At 59.1% G+C, this 27,032-nt stretch overlaps 1 protein-coding gene across 3 annotated transcripts; it reads left to right on the top strand.

Moving 5' to 3' along the window:
• The first annotated feature begins 534 nt into the window (after positions 1 to 534).
• TCF7L1 (transcription factor 7 like 1) lies at positions 535 to 27,032 on the top strand. 3 transcript variants are annotated; one of them, XM_065041150.1, is made up of 12 exons: positions 535 to 829; positions 907 to 967; positions 1,896 to 2,026; positions 19,836 to 19,919; positions 20,044 to 20,176; positions 21,601 to 21,703; positions 21,938 to 22,021; positions 23,938 to 24,081; positions 24,159 to 24,318; positions 24,980 to 25,087; positions 25,949 to 26,009; positions 26,082 to 27,032. In XM_065041150.1, exons 1-12 carry the CDS (start codon positions 626 to 628, stop codon positions 26,447 to 26,449), a joined length of 1,641 nt encoding a protein of 546 aa, XP_064897222.1. In that variant the 5' UTR covers positions 535 to 625; the 3' UTR covers positions 26,450 to 27,032. The 3 variants fall into 3 exon arrangements, with proteins under 3 accessions (XP_064897222.1, XP_064897224.1, XP_064897223.1); XM_065041152.1 differs by having other exon boundaries at positions 602 to 829; positions 25,949 to 27,032; XM_065041151.1 differs by lacking the exon at positions 907 to 967 and having other exon boundaries at positions 620 to 829; positions 25,949 to 27,032.

The raw sequence follows: 27,032 nt of genomic DNA, 5'->3' as shown, positions 1-27,032 counted from the left end.
GACAGGGGGACCCTGGACGGCATGAGGGTCCTTGGGTGGGATGGGGGTACTGTGGGTGGGAGGAGGGGATCATGGGTGGAATGGAGGGACCCTGGATGGGATGGGGGGATGCTGGGTGTGATGTGGGGACGCAGACGGGATGTGGGGACCCCGGACAGAATATCAGGACCCCAGATGGGATGGGGGGACCCTGGATGGAATGTGGAGGCCGCGGGTGGGACATGAGGACCATGGGTGAAATGGGGGGACCCTGGATGGAGGTCACTGGGTGGGATGTGGGCACCCAGACGGGATGGGGGGACCCCGGGTGGGATGGGGAGACCCTGGGAGTCATGGCCGGACCCAGACGGGACCGGGCGCCCCGGGGAGCCCGTGGCCGCGGCCGCGCCGTCGGTTCCCGCCCGGCGGGTGCCCCGCGGGCAGCGGGAGGTTCCTCCGGGGGCCGGGGCCGTTCGGCGGAGCCGGTGGCGGGCGCGGGGCGGTGCCGAGCCCTGCCCTGCCCCGCGGTGTCGGTTTGCAGCCGGGGCTCCTCCTCCCCCCGCCGCCCCGCGCATTCCCGACCCTCCCGGGCGGCGGCGGGGCCGGCGGTGCCGGAGCGGGGCGGGCGGCGGGGCCGGACCCCAGCATGCCGCAGCTCGAACCGGCGGGGGGGGACGATTTGGGGGCCCCCGACGAGCTCATCGCTTTCCAGGATGAGGGCGAGGAGCAGGACAAGGGCGCGGGGCGCGGTTCGGCCCACGGGGACCTGGACGAGCTCAAGTCGTCCCTGGTCAGCGAGACCGAGAACCGGGGCAGCGGCACCGGCACCGGCTCCGGCTCCGACTCCGAGGTGAGTCCCGGGGGTGGCGCTTGGGGAGGGGGGGACGCGACCCCCGGCCGGCCCCGCTCACGGGCCTCTCCCCGCAGGCGGAGCGACCCCCCCAGCCCCGGGAAAGTTTCCAGAAGCCGCGGGACTATTTGGCAGAAGGTACCGGCTCCGTTCCCGGCCCCCCCGCCCCGGTTTTCTCCCCGCTCCCGGTCCCCGTCGCATCCCCCGGGACCATTCGACACTTCGCAACTTCTTTGTTTCCGCCCCCGGCTGCGGGCGGGACCCCCCCGTGTCCTCCCCCCGTGTCCAACCCCCGTGTCCAACCCTCTCCCGGTGTCTTCCCTCCCTCCCCCTGGAGGAACCGGTCCCGACCCCCCCACGGGCCCCAAGTCCCGCCCCCCCCTCGGTAGCCGGCCCCCAATCGTTCTCCTACGGATGGATCGGTGCCCCAACCCCGCATGGACGAACCAGGCTCGGGACCCCCCCGCAGCCGGGGCCTTTTCGGGAGTGACCGACACCGGGTTCCCCCCCACAACCCGGACCCTCCTCCCGCAGGCGGGACCCCCCAGAACAACCAAGGACCCCCCCGCAAAGGGACATGGGCACCCCCAGAGTAACCTACCCGGGAGCCTCCAAGTGAGGACCCCCCCAAGAGAACCAAGGACCCCCCCCCAGTTGACATGGGCACCCCCAGAGCAACCTACGTGCCCCCCCCAAAGTGGGGTGTCCACCCAACAAACCAAGGACCCCCTCCAAGGGATTTGGGCACCCCCAGTGGACCCCCCTAGGAGAACCAAGGACCCCCCCCAGCTGACATGGGCACCCCCAGAGGGACCCCCTCAAGTGGAGACCCCCCCCAAAACAACCAAGGACCCCCGCAAGGGACTTGGGCACCCCCAGAGGCCCCCCCACGTAAGGACCACCCCCAAACTAACCAATGACCCCCCCAAGTGACATGGGCACCCCCAATGGGACCTACCCAAGTGGGGAGGGGGGGCTTAGACCCACGATCCCCAAACGCTCCCATCCTTGCCTCCCCCCATAGGAACATCCCCCCCTTCCTGACCCCCCTTCCTTCTCTTCCCAGTGGTCCGACGCCAACAAGAGGGGGGGTTTTTTAAGGGCCCCCCCTACCCCGGGTACCCGTTCCTGATGCTGCCCGAGCTGGGCAGCCCCTACCTCGCCAACGGAGCCCTGTCCCCCGGCGCCGCCCGCACCGTAAGTGCCCCCCCCCGACACCCCCAGTTCGGGGATGCTCAGCCCCCCCAGCCCCATCCCGACCCAAAACGATAACAAAAACCCAGAAGAAACTGAGTTTATTCCCCCTTTTTTAAATTGTTTCGCTTTGTCCCTTTAAGGGGGTGCACGGGGGGGGGTGGGCTTAAGGGAGGGGAGGTTTTTTGGGGTGGGGGGGTGGAAACCTGACCCTGAGCTGCGCCGCTTTTCTCATTTAAAACTGCTCCTTTCGACTGGTTTAAAGCTCTTAATGGGCTGACATTGTCTGTCCCTCCGCGGCCTTTAGGAACTGATTGAGCAAATTGAGCGAGTGTTAGATGGGGGGGGGGGAAGGAGAGAGGGATTCACCCCCCCAAACCTCAACAGCGGCTCTGTGTGCCCAGACCAGCCCCAGCACCCACCTGGGCCAGACTGTAAACCTGGTTTAGAGATGGAAACCTGGTTTAGAGATATACCTAGTTTATAAATATAAGCCTGGTTTAGAGGTGTAAGCCTGGTTTAGAGATATACCTAGTTTATAAATATAAACCTGGTTTTAGAGATGTAAGCCTGATTTAGAGTTATAAACCTGGCTTAGAGATATAAACCTGGTTTAGAGATATACCTAGTCTATTAATATAAGCCTGGCTTAGAAATATAAGCCTGGCTTAGAGATATAAACCTGGCTTAGAAATATAAGCCTGGTTTAGAGATGTAAACCTGGTTTAGAGTTATACCTGGCTTAGAAATATAAACCTGGTTTAGGGATATAAACCTGGCTTAGAAATATAAGCCTGTTTTAGAGATATAAGCCTGGTTTAGAGTTGTAAACCTGGCTTAGAGGTATACCTGTTTTAGAGATATAAGCCTGGTTTAGAGTTGTAAACCTGGCTTAGAGGTATACCTGTTTTAGAGATATAAGGCTGGTTTAGAGTTGTAAACCTGGCTTAGAGATATACCTGTTTTAGAGATATAAGCCCGGTTTAGAGATGTAAACCTGGCTTAGAGATATACCTGGCTTAGAAATATAAACCTGGTTTAGAGATATAAACCTACTTTACAAACATCAACCTATTTTAACAATATAAACCTGATTTAGAAACAAACTACTCCACACCCAGCCCTTCCCTGCCTCAGTTTCCCCTCCCGGTACCCTGATGCCATCCAGGGATGCAGCACCCGGTACCCGCCGCAGCATCGCGCCGCGCTCACTGTTTTCTTGGTGTTTTGTGTTATTTTTCTGCGTGTTTTTATGCTTTTCTGGGTATTTTTCTCACTCTGGAGCCGCCATGGTGACACCTGATGGTTTTAAGCTTGGGCTCTGTAGGAAGCTGCGTTCTCCTATGGGATATATATATAAATAGAGCATGGCAAAGGTTGGTGCGATTGGGACAGGATCCCGCCTTCCCGTGTATATTTAGGGTTTGCTTTATGGGAAGCAACTGGTTCAAATGGTCGTTGTGTGTCAATCCCGGCTGGGGGGGGTGGGTTGGGTGAAACCCCCAAGTTCTGATAAAGGTTTTATTCCCAATTTGTCACTTTTTGGGGGGTTACTGTGTTTTGGAGATGATGCGCGACTGGGCACGATCCCAAACGCCAGCGAGGAAGGGGGAATAATGACCAGGGTTGGGATTCAAGAACGGCCGCTAACGATGGTTTAATGAAGCCCAGGAAGGGGGATTAATTAAAAGGAGCTGGTGGGTTCGGGGTGTGGGATGAGCGTGGAATTGGGGCCGGATCGGGGCGTTTCTGTGGCGAGCGCGAGGGGCATCGAGCGGGGGCAGATTTAGGGGTGAATTGGGTGCTGGGGGTTCCCGGGTGTTCATCATGTCCCAGTGTAGCCGGGGGGGTCCTGGAGCCCCGTTTTGCCGCATCCTGCGACGAACAAGCTCAGAAAAATCCCCTTTTCCATGGGCTCCTGAAGGATCCACCGGATCCCGGGACATCGTGGTGCTGGTGAGTCTGGACCGGGTCCAGCCAGGCACAGCATCCCTGGTCCTGTACCGGGTATGGCATCCTGGATCCTGCTTGGGATCAATCCAAGCACAGCATCCTTGATCCTGTATCAGATCCATCCAGGTGCAGCATCCTTGATCCCATACTGGGCACAGCACCTTTGATCTTAGACCAGATCCTGCCGGGCCCAGCATCCTCGATCCCATATAAGATCTGACTGGGCACACAGCATCCTCAGTCCCAGACTGGATCCATCCAGGCACAGCATCCTCGATCCTGTATTGGATCAGGCCATTCTCAGCATCCTCAATCCCATATGGGATCCATCCAGGCACAGCATCCTCGATCCTGTGTTGGATCGGGCCATTCACAGCATTCTCAATCCCATATGGGATCCATCCAGGCATGGCATCCTTGATCTGTACCGGGCACAGCATCCTGGATCCTGGATCCACCCAGGCACAACATTCTTGATCCTGTATTGGATCAGGCCATTCACAGCATCCTCAATCCCATATGGGATCCATCCAGGCACAGCATCCTCGATCCTGTATTGCATGGGGCCATTCACAGCATTCTCAGTCCCATATGGGATCCATCCAGGCACAGCATCCTCGATCCTGTATTGGATTGGGCCATTCACAGCATCCTCAGTCCCATATGGGATCCATCCAGGCATGGCATCCTCAATCCTGTATTGGATCAGGCCATTCACAGCATCCTCAATCCCATATGGGATCCATCCAGCCGCAGCATCCTTGATCTGTACCAGGCACAGCATCCTGGATCCTGGATCCACCCAGGCACAGCATCCTCGATCCTGTATTGGATCGGGCCATTCACAGCATCCTCAATCCCATATGGGATTCATCCAGGCACAGCATCCTCAATCTGTTCTGGGCACAGCATCCTCAATCCCATATGGGATCCATCCAGGCACAGCATCCTCGATCTTGTATTGGATCGGGCCATTCACAGCATCCTCAATCCCATATGGGATCCACCCAGCCACAGCATCCTCGATCCTGTATTGGATCGGGCCATTCACAGCATCCTCAATCCCATATGGAATCCATCCAGGCACAGTATCCTCGACCTGTACCGGGCACAGCATCCTGGATCCCACACCGGATCCATCCGGGCACAGGATCCTCCACCCCGCGCTGGCTCCATCCTTAACTCCATACGGGATCCACAGCAGCCTCGATCCTTCCCCAGATCCCCCGATCCCAGCTCTGCGCCCGCAGCTCCAGGCCAAGACCCAACAGGCTGCTCAGCACCCACCAGCCTGTTTTTCCCCATTTCCTTCCTTTTTCCCCCCGAACCATTGGAGGAAACGCTCTGACCCGCAGGATCCACCCGCCCGGGCGTCCTCACCATCCAACCGCGTGGAAAAGGGAAGAATCGGGGTCTAAAAACCCCAAACCCCACTAATCCCGTGCCCAGGAGATGCTGCACATGCAGGTGATGGACCCGGTGGCGGCAAAACCGTCTGAGTTGTGCTTCCCTGGATCAATACACAGGGAAACGGGGGCTCTCCCACCCCTCTGCTCCAAAACATCGGTACAGCTGGGAAATGCATTGATAAACCTGCAAAATAGCGAGAAATCGACCCAAAACGATGCCTTCGCGCACCCCAAACCCTTAGAGTCGCCTCATCCTTGTGTGAACCCACCGGGTGAAACCGATCGATCCGCGTTAATTCACTTCACTATTAACTGGAATGTCTTCATTATTATCATTTCTAAGCACGACCCTGAAATTTAGTGTTTTTCCCCCAACCCAATGTGACTTTTATGGCCGGGCGGGGGGGATTTTCTGGGGCTCCTCGAAGTCAGTGGAGGAACGCGCCGCCGTCTAATGACGGAATTGATGCTTGGAGCAGCGTTTTCAACCCGATTTTCCCCCAAAATACCCCCAGAATGGGGGACCCCGCGCTCCAAACGATACAAAAAAACAGAGGCGGATCTGTCTGGGAGAGAAAAACCCATCGGCGCAACCTGCCAAGGAAAATGATGGAGATCCAGATTGTTTTTGGCAAGGCGGAGGGCGCTCCGGAACGCGGGCGGGATGGCGGCTCCGGCAGCGCGGGGTGGGGGGGGTTTGGCGCCGTGGGGCGGAGGGTTTGGGGTTTATCGGGGTGTTTTGCAACCGGGGGGGTTGTTTGATGCTCCGTGCGGCTCCTCCGTGGGATTGATTTGAGATTGGTTTATTAGGGATTGATTTATTAGGGATTGATTGATTTGGGATTTCCCCCCCCCACAGCGCATGTTCCCTCCCCCCCCACCCCCCATGCAAATTTTCAGGGGGAAAACCCCCCAAAAAAAGGCTTTTTCACACATTTTTTAGCTTCTTCAGCCACCAGCCCCATCGCGACCCTCCCGTGCCTCAGTTTCCCCTGTCGAGCCTTCGCACACAATGGCCCCTTTATGTCTCCTCCTTAATTATGCTCTGCAGCTAATTACCCTGAGTTGTATTTCTTTCTTTCTTAGGGGGGCTCAATGAGCCCTCCAGGAGGTTCCAACCCCCCCAACTTCTCCCTCCTCCTCCCTTTTCCGACACGATTCCCAAATTAAAGCGATGAAGTAAGCGCTCCGGGCGACGCTCGTAAGGCCGGGGTTCGTTAAGGGGACTTAACGCGCATTCATCATCTTTCTGGTATTCTCAGCAGCTGCTTTTCATTAGATTTGATTTATTTTTGGGGTATTTTTTCGCTTCCTCGAAGCTGCTCGGGGAAGACGAGCCCGGCGAGGAGCGCCCGGCGCGGCCCGGCCGAGGAAGAGGAGGGTGAAGGGTGTGGGGGGGTCACACTCGTCCTGTGTCTCCTATTGGGGTTTGGGGAGGAAAATGGGGGGTTTGGGGTGTGATGGGGCTGGGATGGTACCCCAGGGAGGAGGAAGAGGAAGGGGTGATGGTGATGTGTGGATTCAGTTTGTGTGTTCTGGGGGTGTTTTTTTGGCTGTGTTTTGGTAGAGGACCCCCCATCGGTGTCCCATGGGTGCTGGGGGGCTTGCAGGACTCCACCATGTGCCATGGGTGCTGGTGGTGGGGCAGGACACACCCATGTCACATGGGTGCTGTTGGGGGGAGTGCAGGACTCCCCCATGTCCCATGGGTGCTGTTGGGGGGTACAAGACACCCCAATGTCCTGTGGGTGCTCTTGGGGGGTGTGGGACTCCCCCATGACCCATGGGTGCTGTTGAGGGGTACAAGACACCCCAATGTCCCGTGGGTGCTGTTGGGGGGTGTGGGACTCCCCTGTGTCCCACGGGTGCTGTTGGGGGGAGTGCAGGACTCCCCCATGTCCCATGGGTGCTGTTGGGGGGTACAAGACACCCCAATGTCCTGTGGGTGCTCTTGGGGGCTGTGGGACTCCCCCATGACCCGTGGGTGCTGTTGGGGAGTACAAGACACCCCAATGTCCCGTGGGTGCTGTTGGGGGGTGTGGGACTCCCCCATGACCCATGGGTGCTGGTGGTGGGGAAGGACACCACCATGTCCCATGGGTGCTGTTGGGGGGTACAAGACTCCCCATGTCGCATTAGTGCTGTTGGGTGGTACAAGACTCCCCAGTGTCACATGGGTGCTGTTTGGGGGGTGTGGGACTCCCCCATGACCCATGGGTGCTGTTGGGGGGGTGCAAGACACCCCCATGTCCATGGGTGCTGTTGGGGGGTACAGGACACCCCATGTCCCATGGGTGCTGTTGGGGGTTACAAGACAACCCATGTCCCATGGGTGCTGTTTGGGGGGTACAAGACACCCCATGTCCCATGGGTGCTGTTTGGAGGGTACAAGACACCCCATGTCCCATGGGTGCTGTTTGGGGGTGTAGGACTCCCCCATGTCCCATAAGTGCTGGTGGTTGGGTAGGACACCCCCATGTCCCATGGATGCTGTTGGGGGGTGCAGGACTCCACCACATCCCATGGGTGCTGTTTGGGGGATGCAAGACCCCCATGACCCATGGGTGCTGTTTGGGGGGTGCAAGACCCCCATGACCCATGGGTGCTGTTTGGGGGGTGTGGGACTCCCCCATGTCCCATGGGTGCTGTTTGGGGGCTGCAGGACACCCCATGTCCCATGGGTGCTGTTGGGGGGTGTGGGACTCCCCCATGTCCCATGGGTGCTGTTGGGGGCACAAGACTCCCCAATGTCCCATGGGTGCGGTTTGGGGGGTACAAGACTCCCCAGTGTCCCATGGGTGCTGTTGGGGAGTGTGGGACTCCCCCATGTCCCATGGATGCTGTTTGGGGGGTGTGGGACTCCAGCAGGTCCTATGGGTGCTGTTTGGGGGGTACAAGACACCCCCATGTTCCATGGCTGCTGTTGTGGGGTGCAGGACACCCCCATATCCCATGGGTGCTGTTGGGGGGCTCAGGATGCTCTGATGTCCAACGGGTGCTACTGGGGAGGGGTGCAGGACCCCCAGGTCTCCCACGGGTGCTGCAGGGGGTTACACGACATCTCATATCCCCCCTAAAACGGGGATGCTCTGGGGGGGGTCACGGCCACTGGGATTTGTTCCACTGGGGCAGGGCTGAGCCCTTTGCACCCACTGGGACCCGCCCCCAGCACTGGGACCCCCTAGCACTGCGACCCGCCCCCCCGACACTGGGACCCCCGGCGCAGCTGCGGGCTGAATGGAGCCATTCAGGGGCTGGAGGGGGCTGGGAGCCGGACAAACGCCTCGGGGCAGTGCCGAAAACTTGGTGCCGCCACTCGGGGGTGCAGGGGCCGACTTGGGGGGCTTGTCTGGCGCCACTCGGGGCTTGGATGGTGGGTAGGGGGGTGTGTGGGGGATGCTGGGGCACCCATGGATGAGGGATGCTCAGGGTGCCCATGGGATGCTTGAGGCACCCATGGGTGAAGGATGCTCATGGTTGAAGGATGCTTGGGGTGCTCATGGGATCCTTGAGGCACCCACAGGTGAAGGATGCTTGGGGCACCCATGGGTGAGGGATCCTCAGGGTGCTTGTGGGATACTCTGGACACCTATGGGTGAAGGATACTCGGGGTGCTCATGGGCGAGGGATGCTCAGGGCACCTGTGGGTGGGGGATGCTCAGGGCACCAAGGAACGAGTGATGCTCAGGGTGCCCGTGAGTGAAGGATGCTCAGGGCACCCATGGGTGAGGGATGCTTGGGGCCCCCGCGGGTGAAGGATGCTCAGGGCGCACATGGGATGCTCAGAGCACCTGTGGGTGAGCGATGCTCATGGGGGATGTTTGGGGTGCTCACAGGATCCTTGGGGCACCCACAGGATGCTCATGGTGTTCATGGGATGCTCTTGGTACCCATGGGTGAGGGATGCTCATGGTGCTTATGGGATGCTATTGGTACTCATGGGTGAGGGATGCTCAGGGTGCTCGTGGGATACTCTTGGACACCTATGGGTGAAGGATACTCGGGGTGCTCATGGCTGAGGGATGCTTGGGACACCTGCAGGGGGTGGGTGATGCTCGTGGTGCTCATGGGATGCTCAGGGTGCCCATGAGCAAAGGATGCTCAGGGTGCTCATAGGATGCTTGAGATGCCCATAGGTGAGGGATGTTTGGGGTGCTCATGGGATGCTCAGGGTGCCCATGAGTGAAGGATGCTCAGGGCACCCATGGGTGAGGGATGCTTGGGGCACACGTGTGAAGGATGCCTAGGGTGCTCGTGGCATCCTTGGGGCACCCATGGGTGAGGAATGCTCATGGTTGAGGGATGCTCAGGGAACCCACAGGAGAGGGATGCTTGTGGTGCTCATGGGATGCTCAGGGTGCTTGTGGTTGAGGAATGCTTGGGATGCTCGTGGTGCTCATGGGATGCTCGTGGTGCTCATGGGATACTCAGGGTGCCCATGAGCAAAGGATGCTCGTGGTGCTCATGGGATGCTCAGAGCACCCATGGGTGAGGGATGCGCGGGGTGCTCATGCTTGAGGGTTGCTTGGAATGCTCGTGGTGCTCATGGGATGCTCAGAGCGCCCATGGGTGAGGGATGCTCGGGGTGCTCATGGTTGAGGGATGCTTGGGATGCTCAGGGTGCTCATGGGATGCACAGGGTGCCCATGAGTGAAGGATGCTCGTGGTGCTCATGGAATGCTCAGAGTGCCCATGGGTGAGGGAAGCTTGGGGTACTCATGGTTGAAGGATGCTTGGGATGCTCAGGGTGCTCATGGGATGCTCAGGGTGCCCATGAGTGAAGGATGCTCGTGGTGCTCATGGGATGCTCAAGGTGCTCATGGGATGCTCAGAGGGCCCATTGGTGAGGGATGCTCAGGGTGGTCATGGTTGAGGGATGCTTGGGATGCTCATGGTGCTCATGGGATGCTCAGGACACCCCCGGATGGAGGTGACTTTGGGCAGAGCTCCGCAGGGTCCCGGCAGCGTCTCAGCGCCACACTCCAGCCCCAGGACCCTCATCCCGCTTCCTTCCCACCCTGGACCCAGGGCCAACATCCCCTGGTGTCCCCAGCACCGAGACGTGGGGCCTGTGTCTTGAGACAGGCTCAGTTTTACACTCATCTCAAATATTTTCTTTAGGGAATTCTATTTCCCCCCCTCAAGCCTTTTTTCCTGGTTCCCATCCCAGTGCCGCTGGAGTTTCCCACCGGGATCGTGCTGACGGGGTTGGGCTGCGTTTGGTCGAGCATCCAGTGTCCCCACCCCAAATCAGCGTCCCCGCACAGGGGTGGCCTTTGCCTGGCTCGTGTCACCCTGGAAATGCCGGGAGGGGACACGGTGGGGTGTGGGGACAACTCAAGACGCGGCCTTGTGTTTATCCCTTTAAAAAGCCTCAAATCCCAATGGGAAAAGCGATAACCCTGCAGGTGTGTTTGGGGAGGACACGGGGACACAAGGGACCCCCCAAAATGGCTCATCCCAGTGTTGGGAACCGACATCTGAAGGAGATTACTTGGCCGTGAGGGAGGGACACGGGGATTTATGGTGTGTTCCCAGGCTCTAAATCCCGCAGAACTGGGGTTTCTCCCCCCCCAATTATCCACAGGGAAGCGGCTCCTCACGTGGGGTGTGGGATGGGGGGGGACAGGACGTTTTGGGGGTTTTTCCCCATTTTTGGTGGGTGTGAAGGTGGTTTATTTGAGCTGGAAGGACACTCAGACCCCTCTGTCCCTGTGTCCCCAGCCCCTTCCCTGTGTCACCCCCAGCTCGAGGGGATCAGGACCCCCCTTTTCCCCCCCTTTTCCCCCCCTTTTCCCCCCCCTTTTCCCCCCCTTTTCCCCCTTTTTTCTGTCTTCCCCCCTTTTTTCCCCTCGTCCCTCTTTTTCTCCCCATTTCCCCATTTTCCTCCTTTTTCCTCTCATTTCCCCCCCATTTCCCATTTCTCCCCATCCCCATTTTTCTCCTCAATTACTTTTCTCCCCCATTTTTCTCTCCCCCATTTCTCTCCCTTTTTTCCCCTTTTCCTCCTTTTCTTACCCTCCTTTCCTTCCCTCCTCCCTCTCCCCTATTTTTCCTATTCTCCTGTTTCCTTTTCCTATTCTCCTTCCTCCCTCCCCTATTTTTTCCCCATTTTTGGGGACCCCCATCCCCTTTTGTAACATCCCCACATTTGCATCCCCAGCACCTCCCACCGTTCATTAAACATCCTGCAAAACCCCATTTCCCTCTGCATCTCCCCAGCACGATTTGGGATGGTTCAGGATGGATTTGGGATGGTTCGGGATGGATTTGGGGGCGAAGGGGCCGGAGCGGGGCCGGGAGGGGGAAGGGCGGGCTGGTAGTGACCGGCAGCTGTGTAAACAGGCTGGGGGCACCGGGGCCGCGTTTGGGATCATCCAGCCCCGAGGTTTTGCAAAACCCTGGGAATTCGGGCTGGAAAAGGGGACGGTGGGGACGGGCAATTCAGGGGCATCAACCCCCAGAAGCTGCCCCAGGGATGGATGGACATGGGAGGGGAGGGATGGACAGACATGGGAGAGATGGATGGACATGGGAGGGATGGACAGATGTGGTAGGAATTGTTGGACACAGGAGGGATGGACGGACCTGGGAGGGATGGACGGACCTGGGAGGGATGGACGGACGAGGTAGGGATGGACGTACATGGGAGGGATGGACGGACGAGGTAGGGATGGACGTACATGGGAGGGATGGACAGATGTGGTAGGAATGGACGGACGTGGGAGGGATGGACAGACATTGGAGGGATGGATGGACGCAGGAGGGATGGATGGACGCAGGAGGGATGGACAGATGTGGTAGGAATGGATGGATGGATGCGGGAGGGATGGATGGATGCGGGAGGGATGGATGGGCATGGGAGGGATGGGCGGACCTGGGAGGGATGGATGGATGCGGGAGGGATGGATGGACGCGAGAGGGATGGACGGGTGCTGGAGGGATGGACGGACGTGGGAGGGATGGACGTTGCAGATGTGCCCACGGGATGTTTCTCTGGATGCAGGAGCTCGCCTGCAGGTTTTGGGGATGGGGATGCGGCGGTGCCGGCATTGCCGGGACAGCGCCGGTGGCTCCCACGGGCTGGTCTCAGGAGGGAAAAGCCAGGGCAGAGGCTGCTTGGCCCTGGAAAAATGTCAGCTCGGGTCCCAAATGTGCCATTTTTCTCCCAAAACGAGAGGCTGGTGGCCACTGAGCCTGGGGCTTTGAGCGCAGTGCCACCCTGTGCGGTCACACTGGGACGTGGGACACAGGGACACGCCGGGATGTGCGAGGTCAGGGGAGGCAGCGCCAGGATGCACGACCCTGGGACACGAGATGGTGGGACACGCGACACCGAGACACGTGGCACTGGGACGTGTAGCGCCAGGATGTGGAGTTCTGGGACGTGCGACCCATGCGATGCCAGGAGATGCGACGCTGCGACATGAGGTGTTGGGACATGCGGCACCAAGACACGACACTGGGACATGCGGTGTCAGGACATGGGACACCGGGACATGAGACATCGGGACACACGATGCTGGGACATACAAGCCAGGATCTGAAGTTCTAGGACATGCGATGCCAAGACACGTGATGCTGGGACACGGGATGGTGGGACATGTGACACCAAGACACTTGACACTGGGACATGTAACACCAGGATATGCAGAACTGGGACACGTGACGCCAAGAAACATGACGTTGGGACATGCAGTCCGGGGACACGTGATGCCAGGACGTGATGTGGGGACATGAGATGGTGGGACACGCAACACCATGACACACGGTGCTGGGACGTGCGATGCCAGGATATGAAGCTCTGGGACATGAGATGGTGGGACATACAACAGCAGGACACGTGATGCTGGGACATGCAACACCAGGATATGAAGCTCTGGGACGTGTGACACTGGACATGAGATGGTGGGACATACAACAGCAGGACACATGACATTGGGACACGCAACACCAGGATATGAAGTTCTGGAACATGCGATGCACGCGATGCAAGGACACATGACACTGGGACATGAGATGCTGTGGCACACGATGCCAGGACATGCGATCCGGGGACATGAGATGTTGGGACATGAGACGCTGGGATGTGCAACACCAGGGTATGAAGTTCTGGAACACGCGATACACGCGATGCAAGGACACATGACACTGGGACATGCGATGCCACAACATGGGATGTTGGGACACGCGACACCAGGACACACAAAGCCAGGATGTGACGTTCTGGGATGTGCGATGCCAAGATATGCGGCATTGGGACAGGCGGTGCCGGGACACCCGGTGTTGGGACACCAAGATATAAATCCCGCGCACACGACGCCCAGACAGACAACACGGGGACACGCGATGGTGTGACACGTGTCACCGGGACGCACGGCGCCAGCCAGGATGTTCCCAGCGGTGCTTTTCCGCTTTTCCCAGGAAAAACAGTTCAGGCGGGATGGATCCCTGCGCGCGGAAGAGGAAATCTGCTCATTAAAGCCCCTAATTGGGCATTAGGGGATCCCGTGGCGTTTGCGCCTCCTCCCCAAGCACGGGGGCGAATCGCTGTCACCATTGGCACCAGCACGGCCCCCCTGTCACCTCCACCCCCCTCACCACCACCACCCTTTCCTGCAGCTCCCCCCGCCGTGGAGGGGACAGACGGACAGACAGGAGCCTCCATTGTGGTCCCGCCGCTGCAGCGGGGAAGGGGTTAACTCGCCGCTTTTAATTGGGGGGCGGCTGGTAACGAGGAAGCAGAACTCGCTCTAATCTCTCTGGAATGTGACCGATTTTCAAACTATTTTCTCGGTTTCTTACCATCCCCGAGGTGCCGCTCGCGCGGTTCCCGCACGCGGTGGGACAGGGGGAGCTGTGTCCGGGCTGGGGCCGAGGGGAAGAAAAGAGGGGGGGGGGGTGTCTTCATTTTTCCACATTACCACTGAACCGTTCGCCAGCCCCCCCGCCTTTGTATATTTTGAAAGGGTCCCCCACTCCCTCTCCCCTCCCCGGCCTCCCGACGCGGCTTCCAAATGAGAAGCAGCCTTTTATACGCATGGCCCCGGCCCCCGGCGGCTTCTCCGCTTACAGAATAGCCCAGAAAGCCCCTTTGTGATGGGGCCGGGCTGGGGGGGTTGGGGGTGTCACCCGGCGCGGCCGCGGGGACGGGGGACCACAGCTCGGGGGGGACACTGTGGGTATCGCCGGGTGACGGGGTGTCTTGGGGTGGTCATAGGGGCATTGGGACACCTCGTGTGACACCCAAGCGCTGCCACGGGGATGCTTGTGGCACCTTGTGGTGGTCATGGGGATGTTGGGACATCTTGTGTGACACCCAAGCGCGGCCATGGGGACAGTCAAGGGCACCTTGCGATGGTCACAGGGATGTCAGGACATCTTGTGTGACACCCAAGCGCGGCCATGGGGACAGTCAAGGACACCTCGCAATGGTCACAGGGATGTCAGGACATCTTGTGTGACACCCAAGCGTGGCCACGGGGATGCTTGTGGCATTTTGTGGTGGTCATGGGGATGTTGGGACATCTTGTGTGACACCCAAGCGCGGCCATGGGGACACCTGTGGCATCTTGTGGTGGTCGTGGGGATGTTTGGACATCTCGTGTGTCACCAAGCACAGCCATGGGGACAGTCAGGCATCTTGTGGTGGTCATGGGGATGTTGGGATGTCTCGTGTGTTACCAACTACAGCCATGGGGATGATCAGTCATCTTGTGGTGGTTGTAGGGGTGTTGGGACACCTTGTGTGACACTCAGACACCCCATGGGGATGCTCAGGCAATCTTGTGTGACACAGTTATAGGGGTGTGGGGCGCCTCGTGTGACACCCAAGCGTGGTCACAGGGACACTTGCAGCATCTCATGATGGTCGTAGGGGTGTCAGTACTTCTCGTGTGGCACCAAGCATGGCCATGAGGACACTTGTGGCATCTTGCGGTGGTTGTAGGGATGTTGGGACATCTCATGTGACACCCAAACACACCACAGGGACAGCCAGGGGCATGTTGTGATGGGATGTCGGGACATCTTGTGTGACACCTAAACATGGCCATGGGGACAGTCAAGGGCATCTCGTGATGGTCACAGGGATGTCGTGACACCTCATGTGACACCCAAGCACGGCCATGGGGACAATCAGGGCATGTGGTGGTTGTAGGGATGTTGGGACACATTGTGTGACACCCAAGCATGGCCATGGGGACAATCAGGGCATGTGGTGGTTGTAGGGATGTTGGGACACATTGTGTGACACCCAAGCACGGCCATGGGGACAATTAGGGCATGTTGTGATGGTTGTAGGGATGTCGGGACACCTCGTGTGACACCCAAGCACGGCCATGGTGACAATCAGGGCATGTGATGGTTGTAGGGATGTTGTGACACCTCGTGTGACACCCAAACATGACCATGGGGACAGTCAAGGCAATGTTGTGACGGTTGTAGGGATGTCAGGACGCCTCGTGTGACACCCAAGCACACCATGGGGATGCTCAGGGCACTGTAATGCCACTGTGGCACAGCTGTGGGGATGTCGGAGACCTTGTCCCATGTGTCACCCTGGCATGGCCACGGGGACATTGGCACACCTCGTACATCACCCTGGCATGGCCACAGGGATGTTGGGGTGTCCTCTGTGTCACCCTGCCACGGCCACAGGGACACCCTGTCCCTCACCACCGCCATCCCCACAGCATCTCTGCACAACCCTCTCCCTGTCCCACGAGTCAGCAGCTCGGTGGCACGTGTGGCGGTGACAGTGGTGACAGCAGTGACAGCGGCTCTTTGGGACCAGCCCGGGGTTGTCTGGCTGCCGGATTCCGGGGCTTCCCCACCACAGCAGCTCTGATCCCCCGAGCTGGAGGAGGCGGCAGAGCCAGCGCTTTGGGGAGCCGATCCCGCTGTCCTGGGGTGCACGGCGGGTCCGGGCGTGGGTGACAGGGACATGGGTGACGGGGACACAGGTGTTCCACGTGCACTCCCAGCTCCTCCATACCCACGGGTCCAACCCACCATTGTCCCGGTGGCATCAAAAATCTCGCGTGGAGGCGCTGGGATGCTGGAGCATCCCACGGGCGTGGGACATGGGGCGGCGGGTTTGGGGTGAAGCAGGTTTTTGGGGGATCCCCTGTGCTGGCTGTGGTGGGAAGGGTTGGGGGACAGGGAATGCTCATCTCGGTGGCATCGGGACAGTGGGGGTCCCCGTGGGTGCTGGGGGTGGAGGGGGATACTGGAAATGCAGGATGAGGATACTGGAGTTGGAGGGGGACACTGGAGAAGCGGGATGGGATGCTGGAGGTGGGGGATGCTGGAGATGTACGATGGGGATACTGGAGACAGGGGAGAGATACTGGAGCTGAAGCTGGGAGATACTGGAAGGGCAGGGGGATACTGGGGATGGAGGGGGTGATACTGGAAGCCAATGGGGGAGCACTGGAAATACAGGGAGGAGATACTGGAAATGGAATGGGGGATACTGGAGACACAGGAGGTGGATACTGGAGAGGTGTTTGGGGGGTACTGGAAGCCAGTGGGGGAGTACTGGAAATGCAGGGAGTGGGTACTGGCGATGGAGGGGGGGATACTGGAGATGTAATGGGGTGTTACTGGAGACGTAGGAGGGGGATACTGGAGATGGAGAGAGGATACTGGAGAAGCAGGAGGGGGATAATGGAGATAGAGGGGGGTTACTGGAAATGTAAGAGGACAATACTGGAGACTGGGGCAGGATACTGGAGATGGGATACTGGAGATGCAGGAGGAAATACTGGAGATGGAATGGGGGATACTGGAGATGCAGGAGGGGGATACTGGAGAGGTGTTTGGGGCTACTGGAAGCCAGTGAGGGAGTACGGGAAATGCAGGGAGTGGGTACTGGAGATGGAGGAGGGGATACTGGAGATGTAGGAGGGGGATACTGGAGATGTAGGAGGGGGATACTGGAGATGGAGTACAGGGGATACTGGAGATGTAATGAGGGGTTACTGAAGACATAGGAGGGGGATACTGGAGATGGAGATGCAGGAGGAAGTACTGGAGATGCAGGAGGAAGTACTGGAGATGCAGGAAGGGGATACTGGAGAGGTGTGGGGGGGTACTGGAAGCCAATGGGGGAGTACTGGAAATGCAGGGAGTGGGTACTAGAGATGGAGGGGGATACTGGAGATGGAGTACAGGGGATACTGGAGATGTAATGGGGGGGTTAATGGAGATGGAGGGGGGTTACTGGAGGTGGAGATGGAATACTGGAGATGGAATGGGGGATACTGGGGATGGAGCGCAGAGGGTACTGGAGATGGAATGGGGGATACTGGGGATGGAGTGCAGGGGGTACTGGAGATGGAATGGGGGATACTGGAGATGGAGCGCAGAGGGTACTGGAGATGGAATGGGGGATACTGGGGATGGAGTGCAGGGGGTACTGGAGATGGAATGGGGGGTTTACTGGAGGTGGAGATGGGATACTGGAGATGTAGGAGGAATACTGGGGATGGAATGGGGGATACTGGAGATGGAATGGGGGATACTGGAGATGGAGAGCAGGGGGTACTGGAGATGGAATGGGGGATACTGGGGATGCAGAGGGGGATGCTGGAGACTGGGGGAGGTGGCAGGCGATGCCGGGGGGTACGGGACACTGGGGGGGCTGCAGGAGGCAGCGCAGGGGGGACGTGCCGGTCTGGCCCGGGAAGGGTTAACGCTCCCCAGCTCCCCCAGCGCCCCCAGCTCCTCGCTGGGTTTTCCTCCCAGCTGCTGCGGCTCAGGAAGGTTCTCGCTGGGGGAAATTCCTGCGAATTCCTGCGCGCAGCTGCCGCCCGTCCCGGCCGCATTCCGAGCGCCGGCATCGCAGGACCTTCCTCCCCCCGCCGTCTGCCGGGAAATGCCTCCGGCCCCCCCGAAACACACCACACAAAGCACCTTTCTTTTCGGGGGCCAGAGCCAGGGAGACAAACCCGCGCGTCGCAGCGAGATTTAACCCCGGGAGGGGGAAAAGCCCTAAAAAAGCCCCATATTTACTGCCTCTCATTGCAATATGGGGGTTTGGTGTTGGTGTCCCGGGGACCCCCCGGCACGAGCCCCACAGCTTGTGCTGGGCGTCACCGTGGCCCAAAAATACCATTTTTGGGGTCGCCGTGACCCAAAATTACCATTTTTTTGGGGTGGGGAAAGGCAACGTCAGTGCGGGGTGGGGAGGAATTGTGGGGAAGGATGGGGGCTCTTGGCTCCCCAGCAAGACAGAAACATTTGGGGCAGAATTTGGGGGTTTGGGGCTTTGCATCATTTGGAGCAGAATTTGGGGGATTTTCCACCATTTCTGGGCTCCATTGGGGCTTCTCGGGCTGAAAACAGCCCCATGTGCCCCCAAACCCCCTTTGCCCCCAGCCACAGTGTCCCCCGCGGGTTGGGGTGTCCCCAGCTCAGTGTCCGGCCAGGGCTGGGGGGGGTGTTTTGGGGTTGGGGGCTGTTTTGGGATCAGGGGATGTTTTGGGACCAGGGGGTGTTTTGGCACCAGAGGGTGTTTTGGGCCTGTGGAGATGATTTAGGGCTGGGGGGTGATTTAGGAATGGGGGCAAGTTTTGGAGGCAGAGGGTGTTTTGGGGCTGGGGGCGAGTTTTGGGGCTTTTGGCGGAGTTGGGGCCAGGGGATGTTTTGGGACCAGTGGGTGATTTGGGGCTGGGGGAAAGTTTCAGGGCTGGGGGAGGGTGTTTTGGGGCTGGGGGTGAGTTTCGGGGCCAGCATATATTTTGGGGCGGGGGGATGTTTTGGGCCTGGGAGGTGTTTTGGGGCTGGGGGGTATTTTGGGGCTGGGGCATGTTTTTGGACTGGGGGGATGATTTGGCCAGGGGTTGTTTTGGGACCAGGGGGTGTTTCGGAGCTGGGGGGTGTTTTGGGGCCAGGGGATATTTCAGAGATGGGGGATGTTTCGGGTCTGGGGGAGGTTTCAGAGCTGGGGGGCTGATTTGGGACTGGGGGGATGTTTCAGAGCTGGAGGTGTTTGGTGGCTGGGGGGCTGATTTGGGACTGGGGGGATGTTTCAGAGCTGGGGGTGTTTGGGGGCTGGGGGGCTGATTTGGGACTGGGGGGATGTTTCAGAGCTGGGGGTGTTTGGGGGCTGGGGGGCTGATTTGGGACTGGGGGGATGTTTCAGAGCTGGGGGTGTTTGGTGGCTGGGGGGCTGATTTGGGACTGGGGGGATGTTTCAGAGCTGGGGGTGTTTGGGGGCTGGGGGGCTCATTTGGGACTGGGGGGATGTTTCAGAGCTGGGGGTGTTTGGTGGCTGGGGGGCTGATTTGGGACTGGGGGGATGTTTCGGGGCTGGGGGGCTGATTTGGGACTGGGGGGATGTTTCAGAGCTGGGGGTGTTTTGGGACTGGGGATGTTTTAGAGCTGGAGGTGTCTCTGGGCTGGGGGTGTTCGGGGCTGGGGGGTCTCAGCCCGCTCTCCGGCAGTACCTGCAGATGAAGTGGCCGCTGCTGGACGTCCCCACGGGCGCCACGCTGAAGGACAGCCGCTCGCCCTCTCCCGCGCACCTGGTAAGAGCCGCCAAACCCAGGGTGACGCGTTGCCCCCGGGATGCTGCCCCGCTGCCCACAGGATGGGTTTCGGGGGGGGGTGGCTGTTGTTTCGCCCTCCCACGCGCCGTCGTGTCCCCCGCAGTCCAACAAGGTGCCGGTGGTGCAGCACGCCCATCACATGCACCCGCTGACGCCGCTCATCACCTACAGCAACGAGCGCTTCTCGCCGGGCTCGCCGCCCGGCCACCTCTCGCCCGACATCGACCCCAAGACAGGTGAGCAGGGGAGGGGACAGCAGAGGGACCGGGGTGGTGGCAGCGCCACCCCGGGGTGTTTGCACAGCCCTGGGTGGGGAGATGTGACCGGGGATGGGGTGTCAGCTGGGGACAGGTTTGAGTGGGGGGACCCTGCAGGTCCCCGTTGTGGTTGTCTGGGCGTCTGCACCTCCAGATGGGTGCTCGGGGGGTGATGGGTGCTGGGAGATGGGGTGCTCAGAGAGAGGGGGGTGCTGGGAGGGAAACAGGGTGCTCAGAGTCAGATGGGGTGCTGGGAGGAAGATGGGGTGCTCGGAGGGTGCCGGGAGGCAGATGGTGCTTGGAGAAAGACAGGGTGCTTGGAGGAAGTTGGGGTGCTTGGAGGAAGATGGGGTGCTGGGAAACAGACGGTGCTCAAAGGGAGGGTGCTCAGAGAGAGAAATGGGGTGCTGGGAGGGAAACAGGGTGCTCAGAGGTAGGGGGGATGCTTTGAGGAAGATGGGGTGCTCAGCAGCAGGTGGGATGCTTGGAGAGAGGTGGGGTGCTGGGAGGAAGACGGGGTGTCAGTGGAAAATGGGGTGCTGGGAAGCAGACAGGATGCTGGGAGGAAAACGGGGTACTTGAAGTGAGGGTGCGCAGAGATGGGGTGCTGGGAGGAAGATAGGGTGCTTGAAGGGAGGGTGATCGTAGGAAGATGGGGTGCTCAGAGGCAGACAAGGTGCTTGGAGAAAGACAGGGTGCTGGGAAGCAGACGGGGTACTTGAAGTGAGGGTGCACAGAGATGGGGTGCTGGGAGAAAGACGGGGTGCTTAGAGAGGATGGAGCGGTCAAAGCGAGGGTGCTCAGTGGCAGATGGGTGCTGGGAGGAAGGTGTTGGAGGCAGGCGGGGTGCTCAGAGGAGGATGGGGTCCTCAAAAGGAGGGTGCTTGGAGGGAGATGGGGTGCTGGGAAGAGGATGGGGTGCTCAGAAGGAGGATGCTGGGAGGAAGATGGGGTGCTGGGAAGAGGATGGGGTGCTCAGAAGGAGGATGCTGGGAGGAAGATGGGGTGCTCAGAAGGAGGGTGCTGGGAGGAAGATGGGGTGCTCAGAAGGAGGGTGCTGGGAGGGAGATGGGCTGCTGGGAGGAGGATGGGGTGCTCAAAAGGAGGATGCTGGGAGGAGGATGGGGTGCTCAAAAGGAGGATGCTGGGAGGAAGATGGGGTGCTGGGAGGAAGATGGGGTGCTGGGAGGAAGATGGGGTGCTCAGAAGAAGGGTGCTGGGAGGGAGATGGGCTGCTGGGAGGAGGATGGGGTGCTCAAAAGGAGGATGCTGGAAGGAAGATGGGGTGCTGGGAGGAAGATGGGGTGCTGGGAGGGTGGGTGCTTAGAGGGAGATGGAGCGGTCAGAGGGTGCTCGGTTGCTGCCACGTCCGTGTTTCTAACCCCGCGTCCGTCCCCGCACAGGAATCCCGCGCCCGCCGCATCCACCCGAGCTGCCCCCCTACTACCCGCTGTCCCCCGGCGCCGTGGGGCAGCTCCCGCACCCGCTGGGCTGGCTCGTGCCGCAGTAAGGATGGGCCGGGGGCTCCGTGTCCCCCCCTTGTCACCCCCATGTCTCCCTGCATCCCCCCCCTCACCCTCCCCCTTTATCCATGTCTCCCCCCACGAGCCCAGCGCGATGCTGAGGGTCTGGTGGGGGCTGGGATGGGGGGGACGCTATAAATTTGGGGAATGGGGGGACGGAGGTTGGCCGGGGAGCATCCCTGTGAACCGAGGAGGGACGTTGGTGCTGTTTCCACAGGCAGGGCCAGCCCGTCTACTCCATCCCCCCCGGCGGCTTTCGACACCCGTACCCCGCGCTCGCCATGAACGCCTCCATGTCCAGGTGGGTCTGGGGGGACAGGGGACCCTCCTGGGGGTCCCAGCACTTTGGCCGCTGCCCTAGGGTGGGTGAGGGGCTCCCAGCCACACCCCTGTGGCTCCGGGGGGTCGTCGTGGCCTCGTCGGCCAAAAATACCCCTGGGGTGGAGATGGTGCCCATGGGTGATTAGGTCCAATGATTTTAATTACAGTTATGTTTAGAGTTGGTCTTTCTCCCATTTTGATGACAAAGTTGATATTAATTTCATTTTTTCCAATTAAAAGAAAAGCAAGACAAGCTAATGGTGCCATTGTGCCCACCAATATTTTTGTCACTGTTATTCCTGCTAAACTAACCTGTTTCCCCAAAAATAAGACAGGGTCTCATATTAATTTCTGCTCCAAAGATGCATTAGGGCTTATTTTCAGGGCATGTCTTATTTTTTCATTTATTCTTGAACAAAAAAATCCACATTTATTCAAACACAGTCATGTAATCACATTGTGGAACATCACTATAACTCTGTCCACTCTATTGCCAATTCATTTTACTTTTTTACATCTATTTAAATTAACTTTTTAATGAATTGTAACTAGGGCTTATTTTTGGAGTAGGGCGTATATTTTGAGCATCCCCAAAAATCCTGTGAAATCACGCTAGGGCTTATTTTGGGGGTAGGTCTTATTTTTGGGGAAACAGGGTAACGGCTTTGGGCACAGGTTGTGAAACGCTTCCTAAAGTTTTTGTTCCATATTTTGGTGGTCTGGAAAACCAAGGGTGTCCCATGGGGGCTCAGGGCAGGGCTTGGGTTGGGTCTATGTGGCCGTAATGATACGGAAAATCAGCAATTAGTGATAAGTCGATATGAATGAGGGTCATAGATTTTAGGCATTTACTAGGTTAATAAAAATAAGGTTCCAGTTGAGGCCTGTATCCAGTGCAGTGCCTCAGGGGTTGGTACTGGGACCAGTACTATTCAATATATTCATCAATGATTTAGACGAGGGAATAGAGTGACTGTCAGCAAGTTTGCTGATGACACCAAGCTGGAGGAGTGGTGACACTGGAAGCTGTGCTGCCATCAGAGACCTGGACAGGCTGGAGAGCTGGGCAGGGAAAAATGTAATGAAATAGAACAAGGGCAAGTGTAGAGTCTTGTGTCTGGGCAGGAACAACCCCAGGTTCCAGTACAAGTTGGGGAATGACCTATTAGAGAGCAGCGTAGGGGAAAGGGACCTGGGGGTCCTGGGGACAGCAGGGTGACCATGAGCCAGCACTGGGCCCTTGTGGCCAGGAAGCCAATGGTACCTGGGGTGGGTTAGAAGGGGGTGGTCAGTAGGTCAGAGAGGTTCTCCTGCCCCTCTGCTCTGCCCTGGGGAGACCACACCTGGAATATTGTGTCCAGCTGTGGCCCCTCAGTTCCAGCAGGACAGGGAACTGCTGCAGAGAGTCCAGCGCAGGGCAACAAAGATGCTGAAGGGAGTGGAGCATCTCCCGGGTGAGGAAAGGCTGAGGGAGCTGGGGCTCTGGAGCTGGACAAGAGGAGACTGAGGGGGGACTCATTCATGTTTCCAGATATCTAAAGGGGGAGTGTCAGGAGGATGGAGCCAGGCTCTTCTCGGTGACAACCAGTGACAGGACAAGGGGCAATGGGTGCAAACTGGAACACAGGAGGTTCCACTTAAATATGAGAAGAAACTTGTTCCCGGTGAGGGTGGCAGAGCCTGGCCCAGGCTGCCCAGGGGGTTGTGGAGTCTCCTTCTGTGCAGACATTCCAACCCGCCTGGACACCTTCCTGTGTAACCTCATCTGGGTGTTCCTGCTCCATGGGGGGATTGCACTGGATGAGCTTGCCAGGTCCCTTCCAACCCCTGACATTCTGGGGTTCTGTGTGTGACCCTGGGTTGCTGACAACCCCCGTCCCTCTCGTCCCACTGCAGTTTGATGTCCAGCCGCTTCTCCCCGCACATGGTCCCGCCGCCCGCGCATGGGCTGCACCCCTCGGGCATCCCGCACCCCACCATCGTCTCGCCCATCGTCAAGCAGGAACCCGCCCAGCCCAGCGCCAGCCCCGCGGCCACCTCGTGAGTGGGGGGACGGGACCCCTGGGGACGGGGAGCGTGTCCCCAGGGCTCCCGACCCACCGGCCCCGTCCTTGCAGGAAATCGCCCATCGGTGTGAAGAAGGAGGAGGAGAAGAAGCCACACATCAAGAAGCCGCTCAATGCCTTCATGCTGTACATGAAGGAGATGAGGGCCAAGGTGGTGGCCGAGTGCACGCTGAAGGAGAGCGCCGCCATCAACCAGATCCTGGGCCGGCGGGTACGGCCACCACCTTGTCACCCAAAAGTGGCGTTTGGCCCCGTCACCCCTGGCTCAGCCCCTCAGCGCCAGCCCAGGAGACGAGGGGACTGAAGGGACCTGGGGGCGATGGGATGGGGTGGGCTGGGCGGTCACTGGGGTCAGCATCCTATTCTTGGGGTTTGTGGTGTGATTAGGGGGTTTGCAACCTGACTTTGAGGTTTGCAGCAAGGTTTCGGGGTTTGCAGCGAGACTTTGGGGTTTGCAGTGTGGATTTGGAGTTTGCAGCATGTCCTTGGGGTTTGCAGAATGGCTTTGGGGTTTGCAGCGAGGTTTTGGGGTTTGCACTGTGACTTTAAGGTTTGCAGTGTGGATTTGGGGTTTGCAGCGTGTCCTTGGGGTTTGCAGCATGAATTTGGGGTTTACAATGTGACTTTGGGGTTTGCAGTGTGAATTTGGGGTTTGCAGTGAGACTTTGGGCTTTGCAGAACGGCTTCGGGGTTCACAGCATGGTTTTGGGGTTCTCAATGAGCTTTTGGTGTTTGCAGTGAAGTTTTGAGGTTCACAGGGAGATTTGGGGGTTGCAGTGTGATTTTAGGGTTTGCAGGGAGGTTCTGGGGTTCACGGGGAGATTTTGGGGTTCGCAGGGAGGTTTCGGGGTCTCAGCGTGTCTGTCCCGCAGTGGCACTCGCTCTCGCGGGAGGAACAGGCCAAGTACTACGAGCTGGCGCGCAAGGAGCGGCAGCTGCACTCGCAGCTCTACCCGACCTGGTCTGCGCGGGACAACTACGTGAGTGGGACCGTGGGACCAGCCAGCACGAGCTGGCCCTCCTGTCCCTTCTGTCTCTCCTGTCCCCTCCTGTTCCTTTCTGTCCCCTCCTGTCCCCTCCTGTCCCCACCTGTCCATTTCTGTTCCTTTCTGTTCCTTTCTGTTCCTTTCTGTTCCTTTCTGTCCTTCCTGTCCCTTCCTGTCCCTTCCTGTCCCTTCCTGTCCCTCCTGTCCCCTCCTGTCCCCACCTGTCCATTTCTGTTCCTTTCTGTCCCCACCTGTCCCCACCTGTCCCTTCCTGTCCCTCCTGTCTCTCCTGTCCCCTCCTGTTCCTTTCTGTCCCCTCCTGTCCCCTCCTGTCCCCACCTGTCCATTTCTGTTCCTTTCTGTCCCCACCTGTCCCCACCTGTCCCCTCCTGTCCCTTCCTGTCCCTTCCTGTCCCTTTCTGTCCCCTCCTGTCCCCTCCTGTCCCCACCTGTCCCTTCCTGTCCCTTCCTGTCCCTTTCTGTTCCTCTCCTGTCCTCTCCTGTCCTCTCCTGTCCCCACCTGACCCTTCCTGTCCCCACCTGTCCCCACCTGTCCGTTTCTGTCCTCTCCTGTCCTCTTCTGTCCCTCCTGTCCCTCCTGTCCCTTTCTGTCCCACCCTGTCCCCACCTGTCCCCTCCTGCCCCTCCTGTCCCCTCCTGTCCCTCCTGTCCCCTCACCGGTTCCTCCTCCCATTTGGCGGGGGGGAGGTTGCTCTGAGCTCAGTTTTTGGGGCCGATCCGCCTCCACCAGCAGCTCCCGCATCCCCCTGAGCTGCTCCAGGGCACCGTCTGCCCCATTTCTCCTCCGCCAAGGGGGAGAAGAAACACCTAAAGGACCAGATGTTATGTTCCCAGGGCAAGAAAAAGAAGAGAAAGCGCGAGAAGCTGGCTCAGCAGCAAAGCCACGACGCCGAGAGTGAGTATCCCCCCTTCCAGTCTCCTCCGTCCCCCCGACCTCGGCCGCTCACGGCGTCCCCGTCCTCCGCAGCCTCTTCCAAGAGCAAGAAGCCGTGCGTGCCGTACCTGCCGGCCGAGAAGCCGTGCGCCAGCCCCGCGTCGTCGCACGGCAGCATGCTGGATTCGCCCGCCACCCCCTCGGCCGCCCTGGCGTCCCCGGCCGCGCCAGCTGCCACCCACTCGGAACAGGCGCAGCCGCTGTCGCTCACCACCAAGGCGGAGGCGAGGGCTCCGCTGGGCTCCGCCGCCTTCCTCGCGGGCAAAGCCGCCTCTTCTTCCTCCTCCGGCCTCGCCAGACCCGTCCCCTTCTCCTCCACGGCTCTGCTGTCCTCGCCTCCTCCGGCCATGCCCGTGCTGCAGACGCAGCCGCTGTCCCTGGTCACCAAACCCGCTGACTAAGGGAAAATTTGTCCCCCCTCGTCCTTGTCCCCTATATCCCCTCCCTGCTGTACATTGCAGAAGCCACAATCAAGATTCGAATGCAGCCAAAACCATTATTGGTCAATATTTGACCCTTGCTGAACTCTTTCTTTTTCTGTAAGCAGACTCTGGAGGGAAGGGGCTTTCTGCTCGGAGCTGCTGCCAGCAGGCGACCTAAAGACCGTTTTTATTAAAAAAAGAGGAAAAATAATTAAAAAAAAAGAAACCCTTGATGGAAATCTCCGTGGGCAGGAGGAGCCGAGCGCCCGGCGCTGCTGCCGGCCTGGAGCTCCCACATGGGGACACACCGGGGACACGCCGGGGCCAGCGCCACGTCCCGGGGCGGCAGCAGCAGCGTCGGTACCGACCGGACCCCCCGGCTGCTCCGAGGAGCCGGGTCCTGCCCGCGGACGCTGTGTCGTGCCGGGGTGGGCAGGATCCGGGGCTGAGCCCCGGGTGGGGTGGGCTTGTTATTTTTCTCCTTGAATCCCTGTTATTTTTCACAAAAAAGAAAACAAAAAAAAGGAAAAAAAAAGGAAATAAAACTACAGTTGCAACTCGC

Source organism: Columba livia, chromosome 25, assembly GCF_036013475.1.
Source record: "Columba livia isolate bColLiv1 breed racing homer chromosome 25, bColLiv1.pat.W.v2, whole genome shotgun sequence".
In the NCBI taxonomy this organism is placed as follows: domain Eukaryota; kingdom Metazoa; phylum Chordata; class Aves; order Columbiformes; family Columbidae; genus Columba; species Columba livia.
The sequence above is the reverse complement of the archived record's forward strand: the minus strand, read 5'-3'. Positions and strand labels throughout refer to the sequence as shown.